General features: G+C 36.1%; 1 protein-coding gene across 1 annotated transcript in view; it reads left to right on the forward strand.

Moving 5' to 3' along the window:
* Positions 1–25,839, forward strand: part of LOC103779706 (sodium channel protein type 2 subunit alpha-like) — a gene marked incomplete at its 3' end in the record, with an annotated part of 26,299 nt that extends 460 nt beyond the window's left edge. The window contains exons 2-10 of the mRNA XM_008947352.1: positions 406–858; positions 7,493–7,610; positions 9,422–9,576; positions 10,786–10,959; positions 18,798–18,920; positions 19,203–19,484; positions 21,251–21,304; positions 22,108–22,245; positions 25,735–25,839. Coding sequence (XP_008945600.1) covers positions 406–858; positions 7,493–7,610; positions 9,422–9,576; positions 10,786–10,959; positions 18,798–18,920; positions 19,203–19,484; positions 21,251–21,304; positions 22,108–22,245; positions 25,735–25,839 — 1,602 coding nt within the window. The remainder of the gene's footprint in view (positions 1–405; positions 859–7,492; positions 7,611–9,421; positions 9,577–10,785; positions 10,960–18,797; positions 18,921–19,202; positions 19,485–21,250; positions 21,305–22,107; positions 22,246–25,734) is intronic.
* Between the last annotated feature and the right edge of the window lie 284 nt (positions 25,840–26,123).

The raw sequence follows: 26,123 nt of genomic DNA on the forward strand, positions 1-26,123 counted from the left end.
CAAACCATCACAGATGTGCTTCACATTTTTTAAGTTGCATACAGAAAAATATTTATGTGAGTTTGGATCAGCATTTAAGAAAGACATTTTCTGCACGCATCAGGTTTATCTTCTGTTGCAGTGCTTCCCTGTGCAAGAGAAGTAAATATTTTGGATCTGTTCAGTCAATACCAAAGAATCATTCATTTCTGACCTTTATGAGGTCAGAATGTGGTCAGATGAGGAGAAAGAGAATTTAAAAGTGTCTTCATAGTCATACAGCGTTGCAAAACTGGAAAAAAAAAATTGATTGGGGTATAGGGCAGTTGTACTTAAGTTGCATTTACATTTTATTTACCATGTAATTTCCAGAATTGTGTACAGCAAAGGAAAACATGTATTGTTGTCTTTTTTTTTTTTTTTTAGGTATTGAACCTTTTTCTGGCCTTGCTACTGAGTTCATTTAGTTCAGATAGCCTTTCTCCTACAGAGGATGATAATGAAATGAACAACTTACAGATTGCTGTTGCAAGAATCCAAAAGGGAATAGATTATGTGAAGAAACAAGCAGGTGAATGTGTCCAAAAGTCTTTCTGGGGGAAACAAGCTGTTGTAAATCAAAGAGCAACAACAGATCACTTGAATGCTGAGACAGACCGTTGCATTTCCAACCGTACCATCACTGAAATAAGGATAGATACAAATTATCACAAAAATGAGAATGGAATGGCCACTGTTATAGGTGGCAGTGATTATACATCGTTCATAAACAACCCAAGTGTTACTGTTACAGTACCAATAGCTGTTGGAGAATCTGATTTTGAGCATCTAAATACAGAAGAGTTCAGCAGTGACTCAGATTTGGAGGAAAGCAAGGAGGTAAAATTTAAATATTTTATATTTTGTATGAATTGTATTTTTTTCATAATATGGCTCTTCCTGCTTAGAAATAGAAGGCCATTGTGATTCAAGCTTGTTGGACTGTACTAAGAGTGAATGAACTGAAGTAGAAAGTGGAACTGAAGAGAATGCAGAACTGCCAGGCAGAACTGTATAAATGTGTCAACCCATTTATAAAAGGGTTTTAAAAGCAAGCTTTCTTAATTTTTTTATTGGATAGACAAAGTAGATTATATAGATACAGAATAAACAGAAACAAAACACATTTTCTTATATATAATCAAAATATTTTCATGAAGTAAGGATGAAAGTAATTTTAAAATATTTAGAGGAGATATTAAGAAAGAATATTAATACTCTTTGCATCTGATTTTTAAAACTCACAGAATTCTACAGAAATAAGCATTATTTGTACTGGGTAATCTAACAGAGGTGCTAACTCAGGCTAATGAGAGCAATAACAACAGTTTCTGAGTTCTGAAGTTAAAAAGATGGGGAAAAGCAAGGGAACAATGTCAGTGTTATGTGAATGTATCAAGTAAAAGTGATGAGAAAAAAATAGATTACCGAATGAAAAAATATTCATTTATTGCCTGTTTGTGGGAGTTTTGAACCAGTCACTTCAAAGACAACCGCCTGACCTTTAACTGTGTCAGCTTTAGGAAAGGAGTCAGCAGCATTTGTCAGAAGCTGCCAAATGAGTGGAAAAGCAAAGAGAGAGACTTGAAAATTCAGATTGCTATGCTGTTGTTCCAGTACATGACTGTGTCTGGTGTCAACTCTCCTGGCACCTGAAGACACAAGGACATTAATGGAGTATCACTGCTGGTGCACACAGCCATACTCCAGCTTGGATTGCTTTGTCTGGATTGTTTTGTTTTCTTTTAGGGTTTTGGGGTTTTCTTTATTTGACTGGTTGTGGGCTTTTTAGGTTTGGGGTTTTTTTTTGTTTTGAACTGGCAATGAATTTGCCCATAGTATTTCCAAATTTTAGAAAATAAGTTTTGTTGTAGCAAGGTGTAGTTTAACTTAAATTTGAAAGGTGTAGTAAGGTGACTCTTCAGGTGTTTCTTTTGTTGTAGAGTACAGTATTCAATAGTAATATGCTTATTTGTTATTTCAGCAGCTCATTTCCTCATACTTGCTTGATTTGTTCCATCCAATTTTTGGGGGTTCTGTAACTCTATATATTATCTTGACCTCTCAGCTGATAAGACCTTAGATTACTGAAAGGGCTTTTAAAAGCAAAGCAAACAATATTCATAACTTGTTCAAAGTGTTAACTGCACTTTGTAAAGAAGCGATAATGTCTGTGGAGCAGTTGCTACATCTTTATGTATTAATCTAAATAAAGGATACTAGCCTTCTCAGTGTGTTTTAATAAAACTTGTTTTGTGGAAGAAATCCATAATCTAGTGAATCAAGGTAATATACTCCAGCCCTGATAACTGTGTTAAATCTAGCATATAGTAAAGACCAGGAGTAACCCTGAAACTTAAATGCAAGACAAAATATTTCTGTTTTTTTAGAAGGTCTAATTACTAATTAATGACATTTAGAGGATTCTTAAAACTGTAATATACATAGTGTGAGTGTATCTGTCTTTTTGGTTTGTAGGGTTTTTTGGGGGGGGGATGGTAGAGAGGTTTTTGATTGGGATTTTTTTTTCCTTTAAGTTCAGGGCAAGGTCAGATACACATCTATGGTTCCAGATATTCTGCTAATTTTACCTCTTTCAGTATGCTTAAAGCTCTAATCAACAGCTATAAATATTATATTTTGCAAATGTGTGACCTATCTAGAAAACACATTTTTAAATAAGTAGGAATACATACATCTGCTGTTTCCAGAACTCGAACAACCTAAAGGGTACCGTGTTTTAACTTCATTGCGTACCATTCTTACTTCTCACAGGAGTAAAATCAAGCTGGATCAGTCAAGAATGCAGATCTGGTGCTTTTTAACCAGGCAGAGCAACGTGTCAGCATGTTTACACAGGTTACCTAAACAAATCATACCTATATGATCACTTTTGAGATTGATTGGCCTGCATGCTACTCAGCTACAATATATTTTTCCCCATCCATTGCAATGTAGTGAAAACATGCACAGCCGCTCTGTAAACTGAGTCCCATGACTCATTTCACAGCATGGTTGAGGGCAGTCCCATGTTCCTCTCTCCTTGTTACATCTTTGGTATTTTCTGTACTACTTCTGTGATGTAACCTGCATGCTTTGTAGGTTTTTGTTATTGTTAACGGAATCATAAAGCATCAAGATCAAGTTTAAAAGAGGTTACAGCCTATGATTTTATGAAAATGGAAAGGTAATCTTCACTTGACTTTTTCTGTTCATCTGTTGAGCCATGTTTTTAGCTGTCGTGTAATTATGAACATTTTCTGATCGTATTCATTTGACCAATGTCATTTTAATATTACATATCTACAATTACTTGTATGTTAAAATGTTTATTGATATAAATTGTTTCATGTTTGTTCACAATGTTTCTATAATTTACATTCCCATTTTCTCATATAAGATAAGCTAAAGAATAGGATGAAAGAGACATTCCTGGAAACAGTCAAACATACTTTTTTTTTATATGCGTAGTGTTTTTGAATATGGATGTAATAATTTACTTGTATTCTACTCATGAAGTTTGTGTATATCTAAGATTGGAAGCTAGAGAATATTTTTTATTGGTTTTGCTCTTCATCATCAATAATTGTTTCTTTGAACTTAATCCAGTTGCTTTATTTTTAGAAAGAAATAAAACATAATTTCAAGCAGAAAGGATTCTATGTAGGTTTCTAAATAGATCTGGGTGATTTAAAATGGTGTAAAGAAGGAAGTTCAGGAAAGATAGAAAATAAAAAAATAGGAAAATCGAGGATAAGGCTAAAATGAAAACAAGTGTTAAAAAGAAAAAATAGGAACTAGTGCCCTCCCAAACCTCTAAGCTCAGGATCCCCAGAACTATAAAACAAACCTGAATTGTACCAAGCTGTGGGTTTTTTATTCCTGATGACCGCTCCTGAATAGTGGAGTAGTTCTGCTCCTTGCTGGTCAATAGTCATAGTTATTGTGGTATTGCTTTTCCAAGTACAAATTTTGTTCACAGTTTTCTTGCAGAATTCTGAATTATCCTTCTTGTATTCTTTTGCACTGTTTTATATGTTGGAAGTATTTCACGTCTCACTTTTGTGCCCAGGTGGCATGTAAGCTACTCAGAAAGACAGAAGGGAAAAGTATCTTTCCAAACCATTTTATAGAAGACATTTAAGTAGGAGAGAGCAAAACATGGTAGTATCCGATCCTGCTGGTGCTTGGTGTGTGTGTATAATTCCAATGTAATGGATTTTGTTTATGTGACACTGCTCCTGCTTCAAGTTTCTACTGTCATGAATCTGGCTAGGTGTAGAATAGCATGCAAAATAATAAACCAAGGGCTTGTAATCATTTGACTGAAAAATACTTGATTCTTTTTTATCTGGCTGTCACATGATCTTATTGAAACCTTCCTTGCATAATAAGGTGTGGGGTTTTTTTGGTTGGTTGGTTGGTTTGGTTTGGTTTGGTTTTTGGTTTTTTTTTTTTTGTACTAGCCGTGGGTTCCTTTTTTTTTTTTTTTTTTTCCTAAATTACAGAGAGTAGGAGCGGTAGGTTTTGACCTAAGTATTTTCTCTGAACAACACTTTAGCTTTCTTTAAAGATAAAATAGATAATTATGTAAGTAGTTTCCAAGTTTTATTCATAGGCATACTTCTATTCTTTCAGAAAAAGATAAACAAAAAGATTGCAATGTGACAAAAATGTCTAACAAAAATGTTCTAGCTGTTGACTTGCAAACATCAAGGCAGCTTATCAACTTTTGAGTACATGAGTTGACCCATTCAATCCAGTGCTCAGTATATATACAATGAGGCCTTCTTACCTTAGTTTGATAAACTTTGAACAGCAGCTAAGTGCCCTGAAAGGTTAAGGATGAATATTTCTGTCTTTCCTAAAATTCCTGTTCCTGGAGTGATTCACAAAATCAGTTAGATCTCTGTGAACTTCGTACATAGCAAAGAAACTAACTGAATCCTTAATTAGGAGACTCTTCCATGCATATTGCCTTTTACTGTCTGGGGGTTTTGTTTGATACTTTCATCTTAGTGAAAAGTACAAGCACCTCACATGAAAAAGAGAATCAATGTTTAACTAAATCCATAGTTCTTTAAACACTGGATTATATCCTACACTGTCCTTAGAAGAAAGAGGGAACCAGGCTACCTGTCCTTTGTATCAAAATAGCTCATTGAGCCTCTAATTTGATTTCTACAGTGAATAAAATTGCCTTTCTTAAAAAAAAAAAAAAAAATCTCTAATCTCCGACTCTTCTACCATGTGTTAAATGAGATATATAACTTCATGTTTTAAATGCATTGATTCTTTTTAGTTTCTTTTCTGTTTATGGTTATTCATTTTTTAATGTTGATTCATATAAAGCTGTATTCTTTCAGCTGAATACATGTCATCTGCTCAAACGGTGTACTAAGTAGCTTACAGTTCAAATGACCCATGGTACTTAATATAGTTTTTAATTTTTGTTAGTAATACGACGCAAAACTTCCTTACTCTTAAAAATTAAAATTAGTCACTTGGTTTATAATTAAATTCATTATTTAAGTTCACATACTACTGCTGCAACATTTTGCAACATACATGCTATGTCACGGAATGATGAAAGCAGCATATTAGTAAAATGATGGAGTTATATAGTGCTATCCTCTGATTCAGTGAAATTAGCAATAGGAATAAATATTTGCTGTGAGTGTTGCTATCTTAAAATTAATGCTACTAAAAATGAAAAGAGGTGTTTAGATTCTATATAGAGTAATTTGGGGATTATATTCCAGATAACCAATTTCTAAAGTAGCAGCAATGTAGGCAATATTACTGGATCATTTTTAATAAAAGTTAATGCGGAACACTGGGTTACTTTTTGTCATTAAATCATTTCTATCTTCTTTCACAAATACAGAAAAAAAAAAAAAAAGTAAATTGTTTAATACCTAAAATAATTGTGTCCTTTTACATCTTACAATAGATTTAAACGTAGCTTGATTGGATGTTGCCTGTAACTTGTCTGCTTTATATTTTAAATGTCTTCTAATCATGCAAGTCTAGCTACATTAATTAAAATGTTGTTAATTGTACAAAACCGAGGCTGTTTTACAAAGTGTGCTTACATCATTCCCTACAGACATTTAGTTGTGTGAATTCCTTTCTGATATTGTATAATTCTTGAAACTAACATTGTAAAATGTCAGAATGCTGTGACCAAAACTACTTTGACTTAGTTTGGTACTCATACTCAGATTAAGTGTACAGGACACCACATCTTCCTTTAAAATCTCTACATTGCAGATTTTTGTAATACATATACATATTAAAAAATTAAAAATAAATTAAGGCTTATTCTTTTATTAGTAATTTTTAAGGTACTAATGTGACATGCAATTTTAATTACTAAAATAAAAGAAATTCTTTTTTTCTGGGTGTTAACTGTACAGGTATGTGTACCAGAGTAATGGGTAGTTTCCGAATGCACGATGTAATACATGTGTGCATTGGGAAAAAAGAATGCAAATTAATGCCAGTTGAAATGTATTTATCATACTTTTCCTGTTTTGAAGCTTATGAGTACGTTTAAAAAAAACACAAACATAGAAAGACCTCATATGGTAGTGATAATTAAGGGTTAAGATAGGGCAGGCTTAATTTGTTTTATGAATGTGTTGAAGGTAATGTTAAATTCACATCTGAAACAGGGTTTCATATTAATCCTGATTTTACTTTAGCATTTTCCATTCTAGATCATAAGAATGATCTTAAAACAAAAAAGATGTAAATTATCTGTTGTCAAAGGTGACCAAATCTTATTATAATTTGTCATATATGTCATAAGTGGTTAGTTTGCATCACACTGACGTTTAAGATGCCAATAAAAAAGAACCGATAATTAATTTTCTTTATTTTTATATTATGAATAATGAGCACTGAATTAAAATCAGTCCTTAAAAATCTGCTGCTTTTTCTTCATTTGGCACTTTACCCTGACAGTTCACAATTTAATTTTTTTTTTGCTGTCAGATTTACTGTCTTCAGGTTGCAGAGACTGCTTTAATGAAAATAGCTAACAATATGCATCATCTTAAAACATACAGTATAACCAGTATTGTTTTAAAATGTAGCAAGAGAAATTATAGTAAGAAACTAATAAGCAAAACCAAAATAAATAGAATGTGTATCAGAAAATTTACTTGGTCCTGGTTAACTTAACACTCTACTATATTTAGTATAGCGATAACACTTTACTATATTTAGACCAGAAGTTCTGAAATTCAGTGAAAGTTTACATGATAGGCCTTGCAAACTGTAGGTACTAGAAAGTGGATGATTTACACACATTTCAACAGCATTGACTGCTACATGTGGATGCTTGTCTGTATTTCTGGTGACAAATATTGTTCTTACTACTTCCACAGTGTTGCATGCTTAAATTTAATTACAGCTCTAAAAAAGTAAATATTAATGAAGTATAACTGTTACCAAATTTTGTTTTCAGAAGCTAGATTTTTCCAGCTCATCTGAAGGAAGTACAATTAATTTAGCTCTCTCTAGAGAAGAAAAAGCTGAAACTGAACCAGAAAAAGCATCGGAGCTACAAGCGTGCTTTACAGAAGGTATGGAAATAAAATTTGGGGTTAGCAGTTACATTTTGGTTATTTGCAACAAGCATTGGCAGTTCAAGGAAGCTTCTTACTACATCAGTCCTAGTTTGTCAAGTCCTGTCATATAATAAATTTTGCCTGCTGTATAGTTGTACTGAAAGTCTGTGGAGCCATTTGTGTGGTGCAAAGTTAAATATGTGTGTGTATGTGATACTTTAAAATACTTTAAAATAAACACTAGGCAAAATTCTCTAAACCGATTCTTAGCAGTTAGTAAGCCTGTTGATTTAAATGGTGTTCGTTCTCAGCAGTGAAATCTGCAAGACCAAACTACACCAGGTTCATTACACTGAGAAATTTAAACCCAAATCATGTGATTACTCATGCTCCCTTCACAGTGCTAGAGAGCAGTCCAGTGGATGATTCAGATCTTGGAAAGTTTGACTCAAAAAATAGAGCTATTTTCTTGATGTTATACAATTAATGGGGAGGGGTGGGTGCATAAATATGTGGGATGCCACAAGTGAACGAGATCCTGCGTTTTTGTTGAAGTAAAGAAGTCTTAACAGCATACTTTCATGTCCTTAGAAGTTTTGATTCGTTCTGTATAGCTATATCCTCTAGGGGACTACTGAAATTTACTGTTTAGGAATGTAATTCCCATTTTTGTATTATTACAGATTTACTTTCCTTTTAAGTCATTATTAAAATCATTCAAAATAAAATATCCTATCTATGATATTTGATTTCCTGTTATGAAGACACCTTTGACTTAGACAAAGATTCTTGCCTTTTGAAATATTTCACTCATCTAGAAGAGAAATTTTTTTTTAATGTGGAGCTATCATAAATATACCAATCTCTTGATTAAAAAAAAAAGTGCACTTCTCAAATAATATCACCTTATGTTACAATTCTTCCTTACCCTTATATTATGTAATGTCTATTAGTCTTTGGTCATAAGATTAGTTTTTCCATGATATAGGTGTTTTGAGTAGTTGAAGGTAAGGTAGATCATGCTCTTCAGAGTAGTAGCTGTTTTATCTGATTTGATGAAATATCTTGTAGCTTACTTGTAACATGTGAACTTAATGACACTCACAGGAAAACTAGGATATTGCCTTTGGGACCCATTAATCTTATTTAAACTTGGTTATATTTCTATGTGATTAATAATTTTTAAATAAATAAGGAGACTACTATTAGCCAGGCAGATAATGAGGTTCATTGAAAACTGTGCCTTGAGGCCTTATGATAAGCTCTCCAAGGTGAGGCAGAATTTTCAGGATGCTTGCCATAAATCTGTACCACATAGAAAAACTCTCACAATATCCAGTTAAATCGATTGTTTATGTAATGAAAGGGGTATCCTTAGTCAGCCCTTGAAGCAGAGGTCATTCCTCAGTATAATAAAATAAAGGGTGTTTATGTCTAATTTATTTGAATTTTATTTGAAATACGAAAGTACTTTTAAAAGATGCTGATTTACTTGAGTGCATGTGAAAGTTGGTATCTGTTTATGCTCTTTGTTTCTACTCCCTGACAATTCTCATATGGTCTTTGATTATCTGTATAGAAAGGAAAAATAATTTTTTATTATTTGTTTAATCATCAGTTAGATGACTTACTCTTTTGTATTCCGAGCTTGATGTAGTGTCAGGATAGTAGTAGGATTGTGTACGTGCAAGTTTTACTTCATCCGAAGTGTCAAACTGAGATGATAAGGATGTTTTAAGTAACATGCAGTAATTTGAAGCTCGTGAAAGAGGAGCTAGTTAAAAGTGACCTGCCATATAACAATTTATAATTATTTGTATAATTAGGCTGTACGAGGAACTTCAAATGTTGTAAAGGCAGTATGGAAAGTGCAAAAGGAAGAATCTGGTGGAACCTTCGTAAAACCTGCTACAACATAGTAGAACACAACTGGTTTGAAACGTTCATTGTCTTCATGATTCTTCTCAGTAGCGGTGCTCTGGTAAGTAGAGCTTGCATCCACAGAAACAGTACTGATGCAAAACGTTTTATCAAAGATAGTGTTATAATACATCTGTGCTAATTAACAAAAAAAATAGAAAGTTGCCTTGAATGAGAGCCTAGAACTAAACTCCCGGAGTATTTTGTGTAGTACAGATAAAATACATCATGAGAATTCTACTCTCCAATAACATTCTGCAGATGAATTTTTGGTGAATTTAAGGTGATATGTGTGTGTGAGGCTGTTTATAAACAGGATTACACTAAAAATCTTGCTTAAGAAATTATAAAAATCATACAAAATTAATTGCATACAATAACCGGAGCAATTATTCTACTTTAAATTGTTCACAGAAGCAGCACAGTTTTTGAACTAATGTTCACAGTTAATTTTTTTGCTTTAGTCTTAGTTTACTTCGAGACTGATATGTAGGAATCCTTGAATTGCTTTATAGTATTCTTAGTGACATTTAGTCCTTCATGTACCTATTAAGTATTGGGTTCTGTGTTGATGGACATAGGATTTGGTATATACTACCATTATCTCTGCTCTGGCACCTGCAGCACCATGTCCATTCCTTCTTCTCTGACTTTGGTGTTTTCAGGGTAGTTTTTCTCACTTTTCTGCCATGTACTGTTTTGCCCCTTCTTAAATATGTTTTCCTGGAGGCACCACCAGCTTCACTGATAGACTGACCTGCTGCCTGTCGTCAGTCCATTGTGGAGCCAGTACAGGGCAGACCCTGTCCTCTCACAGTGGCCACTCCTGCAGCCTCCTGCTACTATGACCCTGCCACCAATATCCAGTATTGGAATTCAGCAAAGATCGGCAGCAATGTAATATTTGGTCACTGTAGTTCATTATTCTGCTTTGTTAATTGAGTCAGTTATAACTGGGAGACTGCTTTCTGACTGAGCCTGACTGGGCTTTTCAGGGGGACACACTGTAATTCTGTGTTGACTGTTACTGAAATATCTAAGAACATTCTTGGCAACTTCAGTCATTATATTGCAATTCTATTATCAGGCAATGATGTAATTTAAAACTCAGAATGCAACTGTAATCTCTGCTCATGCTGTTTTTTCAAGGTAAACCATCTAAAGTTGAAAGAGATTTTACTTTGCCATTTTAAATTCAGTTCGTTTGGCTTAAGTTGTATATTGCAAAGACCTGTGTATATCTGACTAATATGTAACCCATTCTTCATAGGCTTTTGAAGATATATATATTGAACAGCGCAAGACTATAAAAGTCATACTGGAATATGCTGATAAAATCTTCACTTACATCTTTATTCTGGAAATGGTGCTAAAATGGGTGGCCTATGGTTTTCAAACTTATTTCACTAATGCTTGGTGCTGGCTGGACTTCCTGATTGTTGATGTAGGTACCAGATGTTCTAAGAAGCCTCTGTCTGTTATTTAGACAGGCACTTTTATGTAACTTTAATATGATACATATATATATAGTGAAGAATATAAATTAGGTATAAAAGAAAATAAAATGCCATAATTAGCAAATCATATTCCATTGTAGTTAATCAGTGAATAACTAAATTTGCCTTTATATTTATGATATCATTTACTCCATGCGTTCTTTGGTTTTTTGCACTGGGCCCCAACCAGTGAGTGAGGACTATTAGGTGATTGGAATTTAGTCTTCTGAATTACGTGACAGAGAATAAGGAGAAAATAGACACAGAAAGGAAAGGGAAATTTAAGTGAGCATATGGGATTGGGATAGAACAATTGATTCTGGGCTTAATGAATCACTGACAAAGAACTTCAGGGGAGAACGGTATCAGGAGATCGAGAAGACAGACGAAGAAGAGGGGTGGGGGCAAGGAGGCAGCAATTGGAGTAAGAGAAATATTGTGGAAAACAATGGCCTATGGAGCAATACAAAAAGGTAGGAATCATTCATTCGCAGTCCTCATTTTGATTGTTACGGTTCTGTGTACTAGGCCACAAGACTGATTTCAGTGCAACTCTTCCATTTTTCATTAACATATGACTTTCTAAAGACTCTTTTTTGGAAGCTGTCAGTTTAGTTTTGTTTGGCTCTGTCTCCAATCATAGAGAATACCTCTTGCTCTCTCTCTGAATTCTGAATTCTTCTAACAGAAAAAAAAGCCAGGGTTTAGGTGACAGAATTAATGTTTTTTGACAATTAAGATAAAAAGTAGTATTGAAATTACGCTCCAAAGAAATCAATAAAATTAGTGACATTGCATGTTATGTTCTTACAAAGGAGTTCTTTCTCTTTGCATAGACATTTGAGTGAAAATTCAACAAATGGACAGGGAAAAGCTTAATCAGACGGAATCTAGGGCAGAAATTTTGCTCCATACCAGTAGAGTTGAAACTTACCTAATGCTCTTTTTAAAATATTTTTTTTTAAGGGAAAGGCACAAATGGTGTTTGTTTTCTGTCTTCATTTAAGCATGCTCTTTTTAGCATCAGTTATGGGGCAGGGGAGCAGAATCCCCATTGTGAGCAAATGGGCTAACTCAGTGACATGAAATAAAATAGTTTTCTCTGGGAAATGAAGTTTTCTGCTGTCTCCATTCACATCCTGTCCATTCTTTCTGTTGTGAACACCCAAGTATAAAGTCCAACGTGTAATCCCACAACAGATGTACTGATCTCTGAGAAATTAGTAAGTATGAGATTCTCCCCTTTCCATAAGATGAAATTCTGCAAGATAAGACACCCTCAACAAGGCAAAGGAAAAAAAATTAAGACAGTATGAGTGAGGCTGAATATATATATTTTTAATATATATATTCACAGAATCACAGAATGTTAGGGGTTGGAAGGGACCTCAAAGATCATGTAGTCCAGCCCCACTGCAAGAGCAGGATCACCCAGAGTACATCACACAGGAAGGCGTCCAGGCGGGTTTTGAACGTCTCCAAAGAAGGAGACTCCACAACCTCTCTGGGCAGCCTGTTCCAGTGCTCTGTCACCCTCAATGTGAAAAAGTTTTTTCTAATATTTTTGTGGAACCTCCTATGTTAAAACTTGTACCCATTGCCCCTTGTCCTGTTATTGGACGTCACTGAAAAGAGCCTGGCTCCATCCTCCTGACACTCCCCCTTGACATATTTATAGACATTTATGAGGTCACCCCTCAGCCTCCTCTTCTCCAAGCTAAAGAAACCCAGCTCCTTCAGCCTTTCCTCATAAGGGAGATGCTCCACTCCCCTAATCATCTTGGTGGCTCTGTGCTGGACTCTCTCAAGCACTTCCCTGTCTCTCTTGAGCTGAAGGGCCCAGAAGTGGGCACAATATTCCACACGTGGCCTCACCAGAGCACTTGCTAATCCCCTTATAATAGATCCCAGGATGCCATTGGCCTTATTGGCCACAAGGGCACACTGCTGGCTCATGGTCATCCTGCTGTCCACTAGAACCCCCAGGTCCCTTTCTCCTACCCTTCTCTCCAGCAGGGCAGTCCCCAGCCTGTACTGCTACATAGGGTTATTCTTTCCCACGTGCAAAACTCTACACTTGCCCTTGTTGAACTTCATAAGATTTCTCCCCACCCAGCTCTCCAGCCTGTCCAGGTCTCTCTGAATGGCAGCACAGCCTTCTGGTGTGTCAGCCACTCCTCCCAGCTTAGTGTCATCAGCGAAATTGCTGACAGCACTCTCTAATCCCGCATCCAACGTCATTGGTGAATATATTGAAAAGCAACAGCCCCAGCACTGACCCCTGAGGGACCCCAGTAGATACAGGCCTCCAACTAGACTCTGCCCCACTGACTACAATTCTCTGACTTCTTCCCTTCAACCAATTAGCAACCCACCTCACTACTTGGTCATCCAGACGACACTTCCTCAGTTTACCTATGAGGATGCTGTGGGAGACGGTGTCAAATGCCTTGCTGAAATCCAGATAGACCACATCCACTCCATGGCCACCAACCATCCACCTTGTAATGTCTTCATAAAAGGCTATCAGGTTGGTCAAACATGACTTCCCCTTGGCAAAGCCATGCTGACTGCACCTAATAACCTTCTTATCCTTGATATGCGTAGAGACAAAGCCAAGGATAAGTTGTTCCATCACCTTTCCAGGGATGGAGGGGAGGCTGACCGGTCTGTAGTTACCCGGATCATCCTTCCTGCCCTTCTTATAGACTGGAGTGACATTCACTTTCCTCCAGTCTTTAGGCTCCTCACCTGTTCCCCACGACTTACCAAAGATGATGGAGAGTGCCCTAGCAATGACTTCCGCCAGCTCCCTCAGCACCCATGGGTGCGTCCTATCAGGGCCCATGGATTTATGTATGTCCAAGTGTTCAAACTGATCCCTAACCCAGTCCTCCTCAACCAGGTCAAACTCCTCCTTTATCTTGACCTCCTCTGAGGCCTCAGGGAACCAATGCTCCTGATGACAGTCTCCAACAGTGTAAACAGAGGCAAAGAAGGCATTCAGTAACTCTGCCTTCTTTCTGTCCTCTGTCTCCAGGGTACCCATCTCATTCACCAGAGAGCCTACATTGCCTCTAGCATTAGTTTTGTCAGCAATGTATTTGAAGAAGCCTTTCTGTTGTCCTTGATCTCCCTCGCAAGTTTTAATTTCAAGGAGGCCTTAGCTTTTCTAATTGCTTCCCTACATTCTCTGATAGCAATCCTATATGCCACCCAAGTGGCCAGCCCTTCCTTCCACCATCTATATACCCTCCCCTTCCACCTGAGTCTGCCCAGCAGATCACTGATTAACCATGCAGGCCTCCTGGAACTCTTTCTTGATCTCCTACCTGATGGGATGCACTGATCTGGAGACTGGAAGAAGTGGTCCTTGAATAGTAACCAACTCTCTTGGGCCCCTTTATCTTCCAGTTCCCTGTCCCACGGGGTTTCCCGTAACAATTGCTTGAAAAGGCCAAAGATGGCTGTGCTGAAGTCCAGAGTTGCAATCCTGCTTGGTATTCAGTTTCTACCACACAAGATCCTGAACCCTGTCATCGCACGGTTGCTGCAGCCAAGATTGCCCTCAACCTTCACTGCTTCAACTAGGCATTCCTTGTTGGTGAACACAAGGTCCAGCAGTGCTCCTCTCCTAGTTAGCTCATTCACCACTTGCATCAAGAAATTATCATCGATGCACTGGAGGGACCTCCTGGACGACTGGATGGCTGGCTGTGTGGGCCTTCCACAGCAAATATCTGGGTAGTTAAAATACCCCATGAGAACCAGGGCCTGTGATTGAGAGGCTACTGACAGCTGCCTGGAAAAGGCCTCATCAACTTCCTCCTCCTGATCAGGTGGTCTGTAATAGACACCCACCACAGTATCACCTAAGCTAGCCTGCCCCTTAATTTTTACCCACAAACTCTCTACTTGCTCCTCATCCGCCCCTGGATAGATCTCAATACATTCCAATTGCTCTCTCACATAAAGAGCAACTCCACCACCTTGCCTTGTTGGCCTATCTTTCCTAAAAAGGACATAGCCATTGAGGCCCACATTCCAGTTACACGAGCTGTCCCACCACGTCTCTGCAATCGCAATGAGATTCTAGCTCTCCAACCGCACACAGATTTCCAGTTCCCTCTGCTTATTCCCAATGCTTCTTGCATTGGTATACAGACACTTAAGAGACTTAACGGAGAAGCATCTGTTACCGTTGCTTGTGCTATCCACGTTGGAGAGGATGCACCTAAGCAGAGCCATTTCAGTGAGCTTGATTTCACCCCCACCCCCTTATTCGCTTTCTTTATGGATGCCATAGGCTTCTGATTTTTTTATTTTTAATTGTAACGCAAATGTTACATGAAAAACTTATGTCAATGTTATAATTAATGGGAAATCATCGTCAGTCACACAGATAGATTTTGTTGTCTTTGCATAAATTTGTTGATGCCATGCTTTAGCCTCATTTCCTGTTAGGATTCCAAGACAGTGTTTCCAGAATCTTGCAATACTTAAATTTGCATTTCTATTTGTCTATTAGATTTGTCATTTGTGAAAATGCAAGAAACTAAATAAATAAATGTTACTGTTTAAGGAATATTCAGAATTGGTAACTTTGTGCAAGTCTATATTGTGAAAGTTTGATCTTGAATTGTGTTTAAGATAGTTCTTCTTAGTAAAACATACCATATCTCCATATGGAGAGATACAGGCTATTCCTTTTTTTTTGTGATTTCAGTGCTTTCATGTAGCCTTCTTCATCTTTTGCTTGGAATGCCTACATCTTATGACCTAATAGCACCAGATCATACAATAATTTAAGTTGGAAGGCCCTTTTGGAGGTTTTCTGGTCTATATCCAGATTTACTTGTTATTGTTTTCAGTTAGTAGCAAGCAACTTTAATTCTTTCTCTTACTGCTGGCATTTTACCTGATGGTTTAGGTAAGAGGCAGTGTGCTGCCCTCAGCTGTTTAAATCTATCTTTGCTTTATCTTCCTGTCCTATGCCTTTATCCATCTAAACATTGGACTTATTTGCCATACCACTACCAGTCTAATTGAATGTTTCACAGTAAGGCAAAATTTGACATGTTTTTTTTTAGGCAAATTGTTCTGTACCTGTCAGTCTAAACTCTCCAGCTGTCTTCTATTTGGGAAAGAACTTAGAGCATACAAACAGAAATTCTTACCCTTTGTGATGTTCAGAGTGATTCCAGAAAGGATAATTAGCCCCAAAACAAGTACAAATGCTGGTTTTGCTCAGCTTTCCATGTCCAAGTTCAAAGGGTATAACGAAAGAGAACAAACATGGAGTTGTGTAGTGTTGGACAGCTTGCTTGAACTACCCTTAGAGGAAGGAAATCTGCATAAGGCTTCCTTGTATAAATGCAACAGGAGAACACTGTCTAGAGTAGAATTAGTGAGTATCAAAGTCATTGACTCTTACCCGAAAATAGACAGCTGTTAACATCTGAAAACAGTTTTTGAGCTGTTAATCCAGATGTACTGAAGGTTTCAAAAATTCTTGTGGATTGGACCCTCTCTTCTGTAAGAGTAATTATGTTAAAAGAGGAAATAAATTTTAAGGCACATGAATTGTTCAAAACACAACCAGTTTTAGCAAATCCAAAGGAAGATGTTTCCACCTTACATTGCCAATGTGCTTTCCTGCAAACACCCTATTTGGTAGTTACAAGAACAGAAAGTTGAAATGAAGCTGAGGATGGATTCTGTCTTACGTGTTATTATAGTCTGTATTTTACATTTCTCCTTTTATCTGTTACAATACAGATTTTGAATTTACTCGTGCAGTATGTAATATCATTTTCTAATTTTACATCACAAAAATGTTACAGCTAGCATTTTTATATGTGGAAGAAAGTTTGGAGCTTGTATCAGGAGCTGGCCAAACCATGGCCATAGATAAGGAAGATGAGGAAATTATTTAATAAAAAATGCTTGCATGCACTTGCACACACATCCATGGATTGTACTAGGAAAATTAAACTTTAATTACCATCAGCACCATGTGCTGAGATGCATTATCCTTCCTCTCCTTTCTCCCCTCCAAAAACAGAAACTGAAAAAAGCAATATGTTAAATTGTATTTCAGTTTCTAAAGAAAAATAAAATTATAGCATCATTAAGTAGGGATGCGCTAATCTTGCAGGAAGAGGATTTCTCTAATAACATAAATACGCAATTCTAATAGCTGCATTATCTTAGAAAATATGGTTATCTGACAGAAGTACATGGAACTGATTTTCTCTATATCTTCTCTAGAATTATAAAAGTAAGGTGTAATAATCTTAAGGTCTTGATGAATTCATATAGGATTATATGCTTTCTGGGCTAAATGTTTGTTTAACATTTGGATTTAAAGAAGGCACAGTCTTCTGAAACTGAGTGTTATAAGTCAGTTTGTATAGAAAATCAGATTGGTGGCATGAACAAAGGTCATTTCACAAAGAGAATGTGTTCTTTCTCTGGATCTTCTCCTAGTTTTCTTTTTTCAATGAAATTTTCTTCTCTTGAACTATGTGGCCTAATTATAATTCCTTCAGCAGCTGAATTATCTAAAGTTTTAGATGAGTTATTTCATAAACACAGCCTTCCATCATAAGGCATTGTAGTGATCACTGACTTGCATTTCATATATTGCATAGATTCAGTCCCCTGAATTAATTTGGTTTTATCTAGTTTGTGTCACCTACAGAAAATGTTGTCCTCATTTTTTAGAATTGCCCTTGATTGTATTAAAACACTGCATGCTACATTTTAAAGACATAAAAAATTAGCCAGTTTCTCCTTATTGTATATATGTTTTATAATATACCATCATTCAACACATTTCAAAACTCTAAGGCAAATAACTAAAACATTATCTGCCAGCTTCTTGATCATTCTTGGACTTAAGATTTTTAACACTGCACTTCAAGTTTGAAATTTTGAACTTAAAACACCAGAAGATGTGTTTGCTCTTTGCCAAATGGAGGTAAACGTAGATTTTCTTCTGGTACTTGATATTTTAATTTTTAAACATGAAGATTGCAGTAGTCTGAAGAGACAATAAGCCATAGCTCACAACTGAATTATAAGCTCTGTCATAACTCCACTTCCCAGGAAAGTTCTGTTTACTGTTTTGCATTTGAGTGCATTGCTTTTAATAATTGTAGTGACACTGTATTTCTGTCTGTTGTGCAGTTAGGAGTTACATGTGTCACACTCCTGTCTCAATAAGTATGTACCACTTCCAAGCCTGTCATCATCTGCAAGCAATATGAATTACTAGTTATTTCTATATCCGCTATTATGTGAATTATTCTAAGTGCAAATTAGCAGAAGCAAATGTTGCTGACTCAGATTTTATCATAACTGTAATAATGCTTCTGTAGTAGAGCACCATTTAGAACTGTAGCATCATGTACAATGGGACTAGGTTTTCAGTAGTTTCCATGCTTTGGCTGAGTTTATCGGGACGATGTGCTTTTACTTATATTCTTTTTATCCAAATTGCCCTTCATTTTGCACAGGTATGATGTCCACTCTTCTAAGTAGTACTCTGTGATGAAAATTCCAGAGGTGAAGGTTTCTTTCTGTTTAAACTGTTCGGAAATTTACATGAAGTGTTCTATTCTTTTTTTCTTTCATTTTTGTTTGTTCTTGCTGGAAGCTTAGGATACTTAGAAACTTTTTTCTGACATCCAGATCAAAGTTTTTTCTCATCAAGGCATTACATCTCTATTGTGAGGCCATAAAACATAATAATTTAAAAGTTCTTTTGTTTTGTTTCCTCTAGGTCTCCTTGGTTAGCTTAGTAGCTCATGCCCTTGGTTTCTCAGAACTCAGTGCAATTAAATCCCTCCGAACATTAAGAGCTTTGAGACCCCTAAGAGCTTTGTCACGCTTTGAAGGCATGAGGGTAAGAAAAAAAAAGAAATAGTGTATAAAACAAATCCATGAAAATATGCCTAATTATAAAATTGCAGAGGATCACTGAACTGCATGGCTGTCTTCAAGGCCAATAGTAGGATGTTTAATTGTATTATACATGTTATTCCTTTTCTATTTGCATTACATGAGTGTATGCTAATATTTTACATTGTCTTTTGCTATATTTGACAATATGTATTTAATATATATTTGGGAATGCTGCTCTATGTATTGTCTTTAAGAATTTTTTTTTTCCTGTTCTATTTACTAGGTGGTTGTGAATGCTCTTACTGGAGCAATTCCATCCATTATGAATGTTCTTCTGGTCTGTCTTACATTCTGGCTAATTTTCAGCATCATGGGAGTAAATTTGTTTGCTGGCAAGTTCTATCACTGTGTTAACACCACAACTGGTGAGATTTTCAAGCCAGAGAAAGTCAGTAATGCAACTGTGTGTAAAAATCTTACGATGACTGCTGATGACGTTCGGTGGCAAAATGTAAAAGTAAACTTTGATAATGTTGGAGCTGGTTATCTTTCTCTGCTTCAAGTAGTAAGTGTATACATTTTGGTAATTTAATTTTCATTGTGTAGAAGTTACATTTAATTCCATAATTTTCAGTGTTATTTTATGATGTATGAATGAATATGGGATTTGATTTTTTAATTGTGTTCTATGGAACAGACTAATATTACTTATGGTCAAAATCTGGTATATTCAGTGGTTGTTTTGGAAGAGGAGGAATATCTAATCTCCACCAGATGGATAAAAATTTCCTTGGCAACCAACTGTAGTACTTTTTCAAGTTCTACAGAAATGCAGTTGTCTATGGGGAAAAAAAAAAAGAAAAAAGAAAAAAAAAAAAGGCAGGTAGGATTCATTTTCTTTTATTTGCTTGATCTATTAAGGCATGTTGACTTACATCTTTACCATGGTAGTCAAATAGATACAATCTAGGGCTCATCTGATCTTCATGTAACAAGAGAGCCAGCTATTAATTTAGAAAAAGTTTTAAAGTTGCTCATTATTGCTAAGTAGGTAAGTAAGTTTTTCATAGATATTTTTAAGCTTGTTTTTAAACTCTAAATGAGAAGTTGCAGAATTTACTAGTCCTAGATTTCGATTCACAAACCTTTTGTAGAGGCAATATCTGTAAATTGGAGCCAGTAGGACAGAAGCATTAAATATTCCTAATTGAGTTCACTTGATGAACTACTTCTGGGGAAATCTTTGTGCTCCTAAGCACTTGGTAATTATTCCATCTTAAATCTCCAACTGGTAATATTTAGTAGCTACTATTGTACTAGCATGCTACTATCTGATTACTCTAGGGAGTAACAGTAGCTATTGGTAAATAGTGCTAGGCAGTTGCATAAATTACCAGAGGACAGCAATGCTTTTAGCTTTTGTAACATATCTTGCATAGAATGGTTAAGCTGTGTAATGTTTCCAGTAAACATACCATTCATACCTTGTTTCTACTTAATATCATAGCTTACAAGAATAGGTTTGATGGAAGGGCCACTAGTTGGATAAGGAATTGACTGGATGGCTGTGGCCAAAGACTTACAGTCAGTGCCTTAATGCCCAAGTGGAAACCAGTGACAAATGGTGTCTCTCAAGGGTAAACACTGGGACCAATGCTGTTTATTAACGTCATCAGTGACATAGATAGTGGGATGGAGTGTACCCTCAGCAGTTTGCAGGTGACATTAAACTGAGCGGTGCAGCTGATATGTTTAGAGGGATGAGATGCTATCCTGAGGGACCTTGGCAGGCTTGAGTAGTGGGCCCATGCGAGCCCATGAAGTTCAACTGGGCCATGTGCAAGGCCCTGCATCTAGGTCAGGGGAGTCCCCAGTATCAGTACAGGATGGAGGATGAATGGATTGAGGGCATCCCTTCAGGGAAGGACTGAGGGATAGTGGTGGACTTTTTCTATCTGAAAAATGCCATGCCATGGTGGGTGATTTTTGGAGTTTTCATCCATTTTTTGGTAGTCAGAAAGATAGAACTGGGAGCCTTGTTATAAATTACAGACTTTGTTACGCTCAGATATTGCTTGCAGCTGATCCCACATAGAGTTTATATGAATTTCCATGAAGATTAGAATTTCATCAGTGTTTAAGTATTAGGGAGAAGCATTCCAGCGTAAATTATTTCCTGTGTATACTTTATTTGTGTCTTACCAGACTTTTAATATTCCCTTTATTTTTGTGGCTGCAAGCACATATTATTTAGAATGCAAACACATATTTATTTAGAATGTTTATAAAATTTGATCCTTGATGGAAAATATTATCAAACTTTGTTTTTAGGCAACGTTTAAAGGATGGACAGAGATCATGTATGCCGCAGTTGATTCTACAGAAGTGAGTGCAATATAAAATTTCCTGAGTGAAAACATGTAAGATTGATGTAGTGGCTCTTGAATGGCAGTTGAAATAAAGTAAAATATAAAGAATAAAAGTGTAAAATCTTGATAAATTTTCCGTATTAATCAAAGCATTATAAAGTAGTTAAGAGCATATATGTTTAATAGTTAAAAAAATTATAGCAGCACATCAGCATAAAGGTTTACTAATTTAATAAGTAAATAACAAAACAAATTAAATTGTGTTTCCTATTGATTTATGACACTAAGGTTATACAGTTTAGGAAATGAGCTTTTTCCAGTATCCAAAAATAACCCAAATAATCAAGTGACAAAACTTAAGTTGGTAACCCAGAACTGCAGACTCTGACGATCTTAACAAATAAAATGGCTGAATTTTGCCTGTTCTTCTGTTAATGCTGGTATTTGCATTTTTTCCTCTATCAAGCTCCTGATTTGCATAAACTCCGTAGGAACTGAATTGCTTTTGAGATTTGCACACTTCTGTCACGTTTAGTAATAATTACATGAGACATCAAATGTCATTAGAGAGGAACTGGCAGATAGAAAGGGGAGGAATGCCAAGTCTGTGTGTGTGTGTGCAATTACAGATACCTGTATTAAATAGATTTTCAAGCTCAATGGTAAGGCAAGTCTAGTGTATGCCCCAAACCAGCTGTTTTTCCTCCCCTTGTCAAGGAGTTGCTGTCCAGTTAAATGTTACTTCTTTTCCTGCTCGGTATTCTGTAATTTGTCTTAACTGTTATTTGTGGTGTTTTGCTGGTTTTATGTGTTACACAGACAGAGAAACAGCCCAAGTATGAGGACAACCTGTACATGTATTTTTACTTTGTTGCCTTTATCATCTTTGGATCATTTTTCACTCTAAACTTATTCATTGGTGTCATCATAGATAACTTCAATCAACAAAAAAAGAAGATGAGTATCACATATTACATTTTTTGCAACACTTCATTGTTATTGAGCATTCAGAAAATGCATGCAGGGATAAATATGAATGTCTCAATTTTTTCATAATAATTGAAAGAAAAAAAAAACAGCTATTAAGATTTCCTTTTATTCTATTCAAAATCATGAAATAATAGTTTTCTTTTTAAGGCATTATTTAAAGTAATTTAAACTTACAGTGAGTGCCTGAGTGTTTTCCACATACCTGTACAGCCCAATGATATGTTGTACATCACAAACTTATTTATAGTTTTTTGCTTACCCTTACAGTGCTATGACAAAGCTATGTGAAAATACAGATGACTTAACTGAAGCAAACAGATGACAGTGAAGAAGAGAATATGCAGAACTACAAATATCAAAGTTGATAAACAGATAATATATAGTTTACTGTGAAGGTCTTCTTAGTTATGATGAGACTAATACAGACAAGCTGAGTGCGAAAACTACTGCTCTGTATTGTAAGATTAGAAGGGGCTGGGAGACTGTCTCATGAGTTAGAAGTGAACTTGCAAGAGAAAGAAACAATTTCAATTTCAAAGAAAAACTACGTATTTTCAAACGTCAACAGTTTTCTATTATTCAAATGAATGCAGGATTGTCTCAAGAACTCCAGGAGCATTTAAATAGATTAAAATGCAGACTATGATGGCAAACTAAATTCTACTTGCTATTTAAAGTATAAATGCTGTCTAAGATCTACAGTAGTCTTATTTTTCTGTACACATTTAGAGCAGAATCATACTGGAATATTGTGGGGCTTGTTTGTTCATTTTTTGGTTTTTTGGTTTGGTTTGGTTTTTTATTGAGTGAAGTTAAGTGAGCAAGGCAGTACATAATTTCTTAATTTGTGATTCTAGATGGTTTATCAAATTTGGTTCATTGTACTGAAAAAGATACTTCTAAACTTACTGCAGGGGAAATTTCCAGTGAATCTTTCCACTTGAGAAGGAAGCATGCAACTTCACATGTTGCTTCTTGAAATACTTTTGAGTCTCTTATCTGCAGATCTATATAATAGAAAGGATGTGTTTGTGGTTCCAAACCTGATGACATACTCATCCTCCAAGATCTTTGCACCTTCCTTTGAATAAATATCAGGGGTTTTCAGTATTTAAGAGGAAGATGGTTCCATTTTTTTATCCTTGGGGATGAAGACTAATGTTTTGGCAGCCTTTATGTAACAAGGTGACCTTACTCAGTAATGAGGTGGTTAAAAATTCTGTTAAATTTGCTTGGCAGACATTGTCTACTGTAGTCATTATGACTCAAGGCTGAGAAGGGTTCCTGCTAAAGAGCTTTTTCTGGCACTGTCGTATTCACTCCTTTTATATTTGTAGCTGTTGTAACTGTCACCAAGAAAGTCAGATACTGCAGGTATCACGAAGGACAAAATTAGGCTGGGGAAAATTCATTGTACATGCTATTCTTCAGTTTCATGTAGCAAATTAGCGAACATAAGTTGCCTGACTTCTGAATTTATAGATGCATCTGTGTTCATAAAAATGTGCAGATCATGCAGTGTGTGGCTGCTCAGCAGTATTTTTCTTGTCTTTGTTCTGCCTTCGCATCACTGAGATCTCTGTGTTTTGGGCAATGTTGTTGAGATATGTCAGATGTTGAGATATGGAGGATGTCGTGTTGCAATATACTGTCCCTGTGTAGTCAAACTGTGTGCATTTCTTCAGTCCCTGTGTGCATTCTGCTTTCATTATATTAGTTCCCATGGATAAAAAAGTGTTCTACTAGCTGTCAAATTCCTAAATATTTTGAGACTGTTATTCTTCCTATGGACAGGACACTGAGGTGATGACTTGTCCACTCTTGATAGCCATTGCATCAATGAGGCAGCAGAAGAAATCCCAAGTTTAATGCTAGTTACTTTATAGCTTCTCCATCTTGCCCCCGACTGGCAAAAGTTTACTGACAGTTACATCACATTTTCACCATAATCAGCAAACTAATTTTTTGTTTTTCTTGCAAAACCCTTACTCTCTAAGAACTGATTTTTACTTGAATATTTGGCTTATGAGAATCTCTTTTGAATTCCAAATCTTCTTGTCTATATGTGGCTACAGCTGAAAGACTCAAACGTATCTTCACCAGATTCATCATTACTTTCTCAGTATGATTGACACTGCATTTGATAAAGTCGGTGTGGCAAAGTCATAAAATCATTAAGGTTGAAAAAGACCTCTAAGACCATCAAGTCCACCCATCACCTAACGCTACCATGGCCATTAAACCATGTCCCCAAGTGCCACATCTTCACATTTTTTTAACACCTCCAGGGATGGTGACTCTACCACCTCCCTGGGCAGCCTGTTCCAGTGCCTCACTACTCTTTCAGTAAAGAAATTCTTTCTAATATCCAACCTAAACCTCACCTGGCACAATTTGAGTCCATTTCCTCTTGTCCTATTGCTAGTAGCCTGGGAGGAGAGGCCAACACCTCCCTCACAACAACCTCCTTTCAGGTAGTAGTAGAGAGCAATAAGGTCTCCCTTCAGCCTCATCTTCTCCAGGCTAAACAATCCCAGTTCCTTCAGCCACTCCTCATAAGACATGTTCCTCAGACCCTTGACCAGCTTCATTGCCCTTCTCTGGACCTGCTCCAGAACCTTAATGTCCTTCTCATACTGTGGTGCCAAGTGACAACATTAAATCTGACTGAAATTGTTTTCCAAATGCCACTGCTTTGGCATCATGCGTGCATGGAATGTACTTAAAAACAAATGCATTAAATAAAAAATGAAATTACTTAGCAACATAAATCTATTTCTGGCAAATGTTTCCATATGTGTATTACACATACCAGTTTAGATACTCTTTTGCTCACACTGTTGTCCCCTTATTCAGGCAAAAAACCCTAGAGTAAGCCCATGCTTCTGATGCTCTGTACAATGTAGGGAGATGATCAAGCCTCATATACACTGTGGGAGTGTTATTGTGGCAAAAAAAATCTGAACTGTGATACCTGTATTCAAATGATAAAATGTGCATCCTGAAAAGTAACATCAGCAATTTCTTTTTCCTCATATGGTTTCCCTGAAAGCATATCAGCACTCAGTGAATCTTTCTATCTTTGAAGCTTTTTTTACTTTTGTTTGATTTACACTGTGGAGTGTGGCATTTATGATGTTAGATTTATAAGTATCTATGTAAAGTATCTTTTTATGATAGTTTTTTGTACATGTCTAATTGAATTAACCAGGTATGTAGTTTCTTAATAACAAATAGAAGTTCTAGGGTTTTTCTCAGTTCCTCAATTTGTTTTGTTTTGTCCAATCAAGACTTGTCAGATATTTTAACGTTTTTTTTGGTATAATTTATGTATTTTAGTTTTGATAACAGTGTGTAGGAATGGGTACATGGTTCATAAGAAACCATATTCTGCAATGCTGAGAATTAGTGGATTTAAGAGCTTGTCTGTAATCAGTTGTATTATTATTATTTTACCTTGGAGGTCAAGACATTTTCTTGACAGAAGAACAAAAGAAATACTACAATGCAATGAAGAAGCTGGGATCCAAGAAACCACAAAAACCTATACCTAGACCAGCGGTAAGAATGTGTGCTATTCTTGAATATCTACATTTGGGAAGAAATTGCAGCAGTACTTTAACAATCAAAAATATTCTCTTTTAACTCTGAAGTGGTTTAGACCTAATACAAGTTAGCCCTCCATTCTGCATTGAAAAATGTACTTATTTCTATTCTCTAGGAAAAATCTCTCATATTTGTTACACCTGAGGAAGCAGAGAATCAAAGAATCTGAATAAGTACAAGGCTCATGGGTTTTGAGGGGAAAACTTAGAGCTGGCAAATAAAGAAGTTACTGGACAGTG

The sequence above is a fragment of the Merops nubicus genome, unplaced genomic scaffold (assembly GCF_000691845.1).
Source record: "Merops nubicus isolate BGI_N331 unplaced genomic scaffold, ASM69184v1 scaffold21809, whole genome shotgun sequence".
Lineage (NCBI taxonomy): Eukaryota > Metazoa > Chordata > Aves > Coraciiformes > Meropidae > Merops > Merops nubicus.